Source organism: Mchenga conophoros, linkage group LG3, assembly GCF_057382185.1.
Source record: "Mchenga conophoros isolate Kocher_MC1m ecotype Shallow Benthic linkage group LG3, M_conophoros_male_GT1.1, whole genome shotgun sequence".
Classification (NCBI taxonomy): Eukaryota; Metazoa; Chordata; class Actinopteri; order Cichliformes; family Cichlidae; genus Mchenga; species Mchenga conophoros.
Genome location: NC_140528.1, coordinates 37,026,774 through 37,035,412, shown reverse-complemented (window position 1 = coordinate 37,035,412; position 8,639 = coordinate 37,026,774). Strand labels below are relative to the sequence as shown.

Here is an 8,639-nt window from a genome sequence, read left to right as displayed (position 1 = left end):
CTGAGTAGAAGCTCACATCAAGAAAATAGCTCCTCGGTTCACAGTAGCATCGCTCTGCTAACATGCTAACAGCACATTTGAGCTACTCACCCCCTCCCTCCTGTGCTGATTTGTAAGCATAAGCAAATCACTCAGGACTCACTCACCCCCTCCCTCCTGGCTCACAGCTTCTTCTTCTTCTTGGTTGGCAACCAATGTTAAGGTGCATTACTGGCTCACAGCTCAGTGGACATTTAGATGAGAAAATATATATTTAACACATTTAAGGAAAATACTAATAAAATAAAAAATAAAAATATATTAAAATAAAATAAAATAAATGTTTATTAAGCAATTTTGATAGAAAATTGCTTAATTTTAGAAATGTTTTGCTCTTTTTTGCTCTGTAAAATAGTTGTTTTCTTTTAGAATCATTCATCTTAGCAGTAGGATTTACATGAAAAGAGAAACAAATGAAGTTTGAGTGAAAATGTACATTTTTTGCACTCTCTGGTCGACCGACTCAGTGAATCAAATGAGTCAACAAACCCGATTCACTTTGGTGAGTGACTCATTAAAACTCGATTCAGTAAAAAGAATCAAATTTACCATTACTACTATGGACACTATGTGCTGACATGACCTTTTATAAATTTACTGTCCAATCACAAACCTTTAATGGGAGGAAAGAATTTGATTGGACAGTGAGGGTCATGTTCTCATCGAGGATAGAGCGCACAAGAGTGGACTATTATATTGATTAGTCAAATCTCATTAGGCAATAAAACAACTATGGTCAGAAGAGAATGTATTCATTAAAAAAATAAATAGAATTTACAAATAAAATAGTTCCATTAAAAATTACGTGTACTTGTTGAGCCTTTCTGAGAAATGATCCATGTGATTGATTAATTATGCCTGCAGAGACCAAAAGGGGCCCCAAGAGTCTGGCTGCAGCCACTGGGGGGCGCCATATTGCGACTCGCTCAGACACATGAAAAATTAGAGGGAACATTGCCCGGCAGCCTACGTCTATTGCAGCATAACTAAGGGAGGATTCAGGGTCACCTGGTCCAGCCCTAACTATATGCTTTAGCAAAAAGGAAAGTTTTAAGCCTAATCTTAAAAGTAGAGATAGTGTCTGTCTCCCGAATCCAAACTGGAAGCTGGTTCCACAGAAGAGGGGCCTGAACACTGAAGGCTCTGCCTCCCATTCTACTTTTAAATACTCTAGGAACAACAAGTAGGCCTGCAGAGCGAGAGCGAAGTGCTCTAATAGGGTGATATGGTACCACAAGGTCATTAAGATAAGAAGGGGCCTGATTATTTAAGACCTTGTATGTGAGGAGCAGGATTTTGAATTCAATTCTGGATTTAACAGGAAGCCAATGAAGGGAAGCCAAAACAGGAGAAATATGCTCTCTCTTTCTAGTCCCTGTCAGGACTCTTGCTGCAGCATTTTGGATTAACTGAAGGCTTTTCAGTGAGTTTTTTGGACATCCTGATAATAATGAATTACAGTAGTCCAGCCTGGAAGTAATAAATGCATGAACTAGTTTTTCAGCGTCACTCTGAGACAGGATATTTCTAATTTTAGAGATGTTGCGCAAATGGAAGAAAGCAGTCTCACATATTTGTTTAATATGTGCATTGAAGGACATGTCCTGGTCACAAATGACTCCAAGGTTCCTCACAGTGTTACTGGAGGCCAAGGTAATGCCATCCAGAGTAAGAATCTGGTTAGATACCATATTTCTAAGATTTTCAGGGCCGATTACAATAACCTCAGTTTGATCTGAATTAAGAAGCAGAAAGTTATCATCCAGGTCTTTATGTCTTTAAGACATTCCTGCAGTTTAACTAAATGGTGTGTGTTATCTGGCTTCATGGACAGATAGAGCTGGGTGTCCAGTTGTAGACGATGATGCTTGAATTCAAACAGGCACACAATATGAAAGATGAGGAAAATCCCTGAGCACTGTGCAGAGGACTCTGAGGACTGAGACGCATGTTGTCATGCATGTGATAATATGACAACAGGACGGCCCTGAGCCCTCAGAGGCCGACACAAAGCTGAGTGTTTATCTGCACGTCTCAAACACGCCTCCATTTGTCTGCAGGCTGAGTGATCTGACTGAGCTCAGCCTCCATTTTCTACAGGGAGACGCTCAGAGAGGCTTTCACTTTCATTTCACAGGAACAGCTTTGCTTCTGTTTTACATGCAGGTGCTGCACAGAACACACCCTGTTCAGTCTGTTTGTGTGACTGACTGCAGCTCAGATAAGAGGCTGGATCAGCTGTTCAACAGCTCAGCAGTTTGTAGTTTGTTTTCATTTTGCCCCGCCTCTGTCAGTGCGCCCCAGGGCCGCTGTGGCTACAATGTATGTCTGCCTTGCCATCACCAGTGTGTGAATGGGTGGATGACTGAATATAGTGTAAAGTGCTTTGGGGTCCATAGGGACTAGTAAAGCGCTATAGAAATTCAGACCATTTACCGTTTATGTAAACACCAAACAAAGTCCTGCACACAGTGAGTTTAGTGCACTGGGTGTGTTATCTGTTAGTAGTGTTGAACATTATAAAAGTGTCACAAAAGGTTGATTCTGTTTATCTGGACGCATTCAATTGGAGAAATGCTTTGTCACTCTTCCAAGTGATTTCTTCAGTTCCATTCGATTCCTTCTTGTGGGACATGCATGGAACAATTCACCCAGGAGGCATCCTCGTCAGATGCCCAAACCACCTCAACTGGTTTCTTTCGATGTGAAGGAGCAGCAGCTCTACCCTGAGCCCCTCCAATAGCCAAACTGCTCACCCTATCTCTAAGGCAGAGGCCAACCACTCTTTGGAGGAAGCCCATTTCTGCCACTTCTATCCGCAATCTCAATCGCTATCCGAAAGAATAATGATCATTGATCAATGACCATTTAATCAGTGGCCATGTGTACCATTAACAGAGAGAGTTGTGGAATAGCTGCAATCACAGCATTGTAAAATCAACAAATCAGTTTATTTCTAAGCTCAGTTGATCTGACTGAGTGATCTGAGTGAGCTCAGCCTTCACTTTCTACAGGGAGATGTTGTTTTCAGGCACAGAAGTAAAGACATGTTTACCCACAGCATTGAGTTACAGAGGAAGACGTTGCTCTAAGGCACTTCAGAAACAGAGGTTTGTCTGTTATTGGAGGGACAAAAACAATGAAAAGAGAATTCAACAGGTACATGAAAATCTTTATTAACACTTACACACTTACATAGTGCTCATATTTCATTCAATCACAGAAGGAATTCACTGATTGTCATTGTCTTTAAAAAACAAACTCTTATAAGGCACACATGAACTGAGAAAAACCCCACAAACACCAAGAGGACGTTTCAAGAAGGCCACAGAGAGAAGAGTACAGAAGTGGAGCAGTTCAGTGATGTAGGTGGAGGCGTCACACCATCAGGCCATGAAAATATGAACCATGATTTGAACCTGAAACAGTGCAGAAGCTCTAACAGTGGAGAGATGTTTGGAGTTAAAGCTTCGGTCAGACCAGAGATCAGAGCATCAGTTCATCACACTGTCCTCACTGCTGTAATATTAATGCCACACTGTTGTTCTTTCATGTGCTGATGTGATGTACTCATGTTTACATGTTAGTGTTACTGACCATTAAGTTCTGTAGGAACCACACATTCACACACAGCATACACGGATAAATAAAAAACACCCGTTGATGTCTTTGGACTGTGGGAGGAAGTCAGAGACCCAGAATCCACTTCAGGAGATACATGTATGACCTTTGTTCCTCATGCGCTCCATGTGTTACTTTACTAATTCACAGGAGGAGTCTGTTTCTGTGGGCAACAGGATGACTTCACTGCTTCACTGCTGTCTCATTACAAATCCACACAAACATGATGTGTATATTTATACATTATGAGTGGCAATTTTCCCTAAAATCACAATGTTTCTAACTTGAGCCAAACTGGTGGATCTGAAAATCCATCTAAACAAATGAGTCAAACTTCACCCAAAAGAGCATCAGTGTACAAAAGTTTGCATCATCTATACAACAGTATAAAATGTGAAAATATGTTTCATATTTTTGAGTCTTATGGGTCTGTTTATGAAAAGTAATCAGGTCTCAACCCAGCAAAGTTGTTCAGGATGTTTTGCTGGTGTCAAAGGTCAAAGCAGTTTAAATCTGAGCTGAACAGTGTGTCATGTTAAAGAAAAGTTGAAGAGGTTGTCAAACTTCTCAGTGCAGGATCAGAGAGAGACGTTAACAGTTTGTACAATCTGTTAAACTGGGTAAGATTGGTTTACAAACTAAAAACAATGTCAGCCAAAGAGATGATTTTTATACAAAGTGTTTTCCAGTGGACTGTACTTAAAGAAGAAAAAGTCACATGAAGTTAATAAACAATCACACCAACATAAAATAGTTAATTTGTCTAACCTGAAGCTCCAACACTCACTGACTCTGAGATCAGAAATTCATGTGTGTTTGTAACACAGTTTGACTTTGTGTCAGTAAATCTCATGAACAGCCTGAAGATGAATAAGCTGTAGTTCAGAGTCACTGACAGCACAGACACACACTGTTGGTCCGAGTCTGAACATGATGATCATCAGAGTCGACTGCTGGATGTTCAGGAGAGTTTCTGTCTGTCCTCAGATCGTCCGACTCACAGTTCATCTCTGTCTCCTCCTGGCTGACCTGCAGGTGAGAAACAGCTGTGAGGTGTCCTCTTCTAGTTCAGGAGATTAGATGAAAAAATCATTCATAACATTTATAAAGTGAGAAAATGTTAATGTTGATTTTTCTGCTTTTTATTTAAAAACATGATCTGACCAAAACTGCAGTCTGGAATCTTGCTTTCACCATAAAAAAAAATCATATTTTTTTTCAAATACACAGGTCTAACAGCTGCTTCGGGGTCAGAGGTCATGTTGGGTTGATCCAGCTGTTCTTTATAATTTGACCTGTTTGGCTGCAGACTGTGAGAGCTCATTAAAACATGTCTGAGACTTTTGGAAGGTCAAATCCTCGACTCTCTGAAAACGTGTTTGTTTATTATGAGGCTGAAACATCTGAACCTGTGATTCAGTGACAACAGCTCTGTCACACCAAACACTGTGTACACAGTTTACTACTTTTATATACGAAGCACTTCAAACAGTGCAATATATCAATACCATGCAATATATAATACTATATACCAAACATCATACTTACAGTTTGATATAATTGTTCAAAACAACCAAACATCTAAAAAAAAAACTGACTTTTTAGGTTTCTACACTGAATAAATATCCAAAAACATTTTGACTGGTTAAAATCACGTTTGCAGAAGATTTGGTGGTTTCCTGGTGTAGAGTTACTAGAGTTAGAATAGAGTTAATATTCCTTCTTTAATAATCCTTTGTTGTGCTCACTGCTTGTTTTATTCCTGTGTTTGATGATCAGAGTCTCTGTAAGTCATGAGTGTCGATGAACGATCAAATGAGAAACTCCAGGAAGTGCTGAGTGGACTGTGCCATGGGGGAAATATGATGTTGTTTATGTTTAATATTTATGCTGTTTAGCTTACATTTGAGTTATTCTGGATTTGATTAATTGAACTGTTAACATACACCAGGTCACCAGTGCATTACTTAAAGCTTTAGCAACATGCTAATTAAACATATGTTCAAGAAATAAAAAATATTAACTTCATCTGATCCAACATTCAGATTATTTTAAATGTGCGAGTCTGTAATCTCAGTGACTAACAGAGAACCTGAGTGTAAATGTGACCAGATGAAGTGTGAGGTTGTGAGAAAGTGTCTGACTGCATTCATAGATGTGTCCTTTCAGCTGCTCGCTCTGATCCAACCTTTGGTCTCTAAGAAGAGGCTTCAGGGAGACGTTTGCTACGTTGGACTGTAGGACCATCAGAAATGTGTGCAGTAACAAAACAGGCAGCACTGAAAGCAGCTCTAAGTGTTTGTGTTGTTCAATGATTTGTGCACAACAACAACAATGGGACCTCTCTCATCCATCAGTCACCATGTGGACATTTTTCTGACACACTTTGAAGCTGATGGACGTTTTGTGTCTGCACTAAGTACGTTTTCAGCAGCTATGGCACCGGCAGGATTCACTTTCACAGACTCACAACCACCAGCTCCACCCCTCCCCTCCCCCTCCAGCTGTAGGCTTTATCATTGAGTTTCCCCACACATGTTTACAGACGAGTTAGAGAGCAAGAGAAGAAGAGACATAAATGTCTTTGTTTCTGCTCTAACCAAACAATGCTGCTCTACAACTCTAGACTACCAGCCACAAAGACAACAGCTGGAGAAACATCTGTCTACCTCTGACATCCACCAGCTCATCCATACAACAAACACACATCAACAACCAGGAAGCAGCTTCACCTCTGATCACACACACACTCAACTCTACTCACTCACCTGGAGGATCAACAACCAGTTTGATGAAGCTGTGTTTGAATGAGCGTGCTTCTACCATGAGGAAACGACACTCGTATGTTCCAGCATCATTAATCGTCACGTCCTTCAGAATCAAAGACACGTCTCCATCCTTCATCTCTTTGTCCTGCAGATCCACCCGGTTCTTAAAAGATGGATGCTGGTCGTCTAGAATAATATCACAACCAACTCGGAAAAGAACATTTCCTGACTTCAGGTCAGCTCTCTCCCACTCTAGAGCGAAGATGTTGTTGTTTGGAGCTCGACATGGCAGAGTGACGTCCTGTCCAGACTCAGCTGTGATGGTTTTCTGATCTGAAAGATGAAACAACACAGAGCAGAGAGGTTAAAGGTCAAAGTGCAATTATGATCAGAATGGTTGACTTTAAATATTTTGTTTATTTCCTTTGACATTTGAGTTTTATTTATTTTTTCATTTTATTTTCAGTTACAGCAGCATGTTAATAGCAAAACTTTGAACATACAGTAGTTTGCTGTTCAGTTTTTACAATACCCCAAAAGATAACAGAAAGAAAACAAACAAACAAACTAAAGAAACCCCTACAAAACAAAAAACAAACAAACAACAACAACAAAAATAAAATGGATGGATGGTATCTGGTCATGACAATGTGGTCATTTTAAATGTTTCCATGTACATTAGAAAAGGCTGCCATGCCTCAAGAAATTTGGTGGTTGAACCTACCAGTGTATATCTCATCTTTTCTAAATGCAAAAACTTCATGAGCTCTGCAAGCCTCTGTTCATGTGTGGGAGGAGCTTCCTGCTTCCATCTTAAAAGTATAAGGCACCTTGCAATGAGTGAAGCAAAGAATTTGAATAGTATTTTGGCAAAGTGATGTTTTGAGGTATCACCCCAAAGATTAGAGCAGAGGGATCATAATTAACGTTATATATCTCTGAAAAGGTGTTAAATATACCCATATGGAAAAGAAATAGAAAAAACTTATAAGACTTGCATAAGATGTGGCCTACTTCATACAGTCAATCATATAAGGCTTATATGATTTACTCATGAAAGTGGCCACTTTCTCATTACTTTCTTATATTGTTTTAGTAAATATCCAAAACATACAAGTTTCATTTATATGATTTTCAAGGGATCTTAATCTGTTTTCACTCTTGTATGCTTTTCATACAAGCTTCACACAAGACAGATACAAACTTTATAAGATTTATATGCATCTTTTCCGTATGGGTAGACACCCAATAGTTATGAAGATTGGGGCCAAAAACTATGAAGGAGTGAACCTGTTTCTGCTTTACATCTGTTACACAGGGGGTCAGCCCATGTCTGGCACATATAGAAGAAGAGTGTACCCTATGGAGAAAACATAGAGTTCATCTGTTAAAGTCATCCCAAGGTCTTTCTCCCACTGAGCTTTAAGGATGGAGAGAGAAGGAGATTGAAGATCTAATAATATAGCATACATTTCTTTAATCGCCCCTCTCTTATGAGTGTTTATATTAATAATTTTATCCAAAGAAGTTTCCTCAGGTACTTCTGGAAATGAAGGAAATCGACTCTTTACAAAGTGGTGAACTTGTAAATAGCGGAAAAAATGTTTGCGAGGAACATTAAACTGCTTCAGGAGCTGCGTGAATGAGAAAAATTCCATCTGCAAAAAGGTCTTTGATATTTCTAAGTCCATTACCTTCCCATATTTTAAAGGCAGAATCCATCATTGAGGGTGGGAACATATGATTTGAGCTGATAGTGTAACCCAAACCTTACATTGCACCCAGATTCTGAGCGAGTCATACAACAAAGGGTTACATTTATAGGTGTACAGTTCTAATGGGAGAGCTGAACTCAACAAAGCTGATAGGCACATTTTGCCACAATTGGATGAGTCAATTTGGAGCCAAGCTGGAGTCTCTGTGGTAAAATTACTGATCCAGCATATTTCGAATATTTGCTGCCCAATAATAAGACTGAAAAATTGGCAAGGCTAATCCACCCATTGGCCTAGTCCTCTGCATGAAATCTTTACGAATTCATGGACTTTTGCCGTTCCAAATAAATGCAGGGATATGCTTATTCAGTGTTATAAAGGCTCTGACATATACAGCAGGAGATCGTCAGCATATACGGATATTTTGTGCTCCTGGTCAGCTCTGAAGATGCCCTTAATGCAACTGTCAGCTGTCAGCTTGGCTTTAATCGCCAAT

At 39.6% G+C, this 8,639-nt stretch overlaps 1 protein-coding gene across 1 annotated transcript in view; it reads right to left on the bottom strand.

Moving 5' to 3' along the window:
- Nucleotides 1-7,750: 7,750 nt before the first annotated feature.
- Nucleotides 7,751-8,639, bottom strand: part of LOC146578470 (cell adhesion molecule CEACAM5-like) — a 146,376-nt gene continuing 145,487 nt past the window's right edge. The window contains exon 11 of the mRNA XM_085267815.1: nucleotides 7,751-7,788. Coding sequence (XP_085123941.1) covers nucleotides 7,751-7,788 — 38 coding nt within the window. The remainder of the gene's footprint in view (nucleotides 7,789-8,639) is intronic.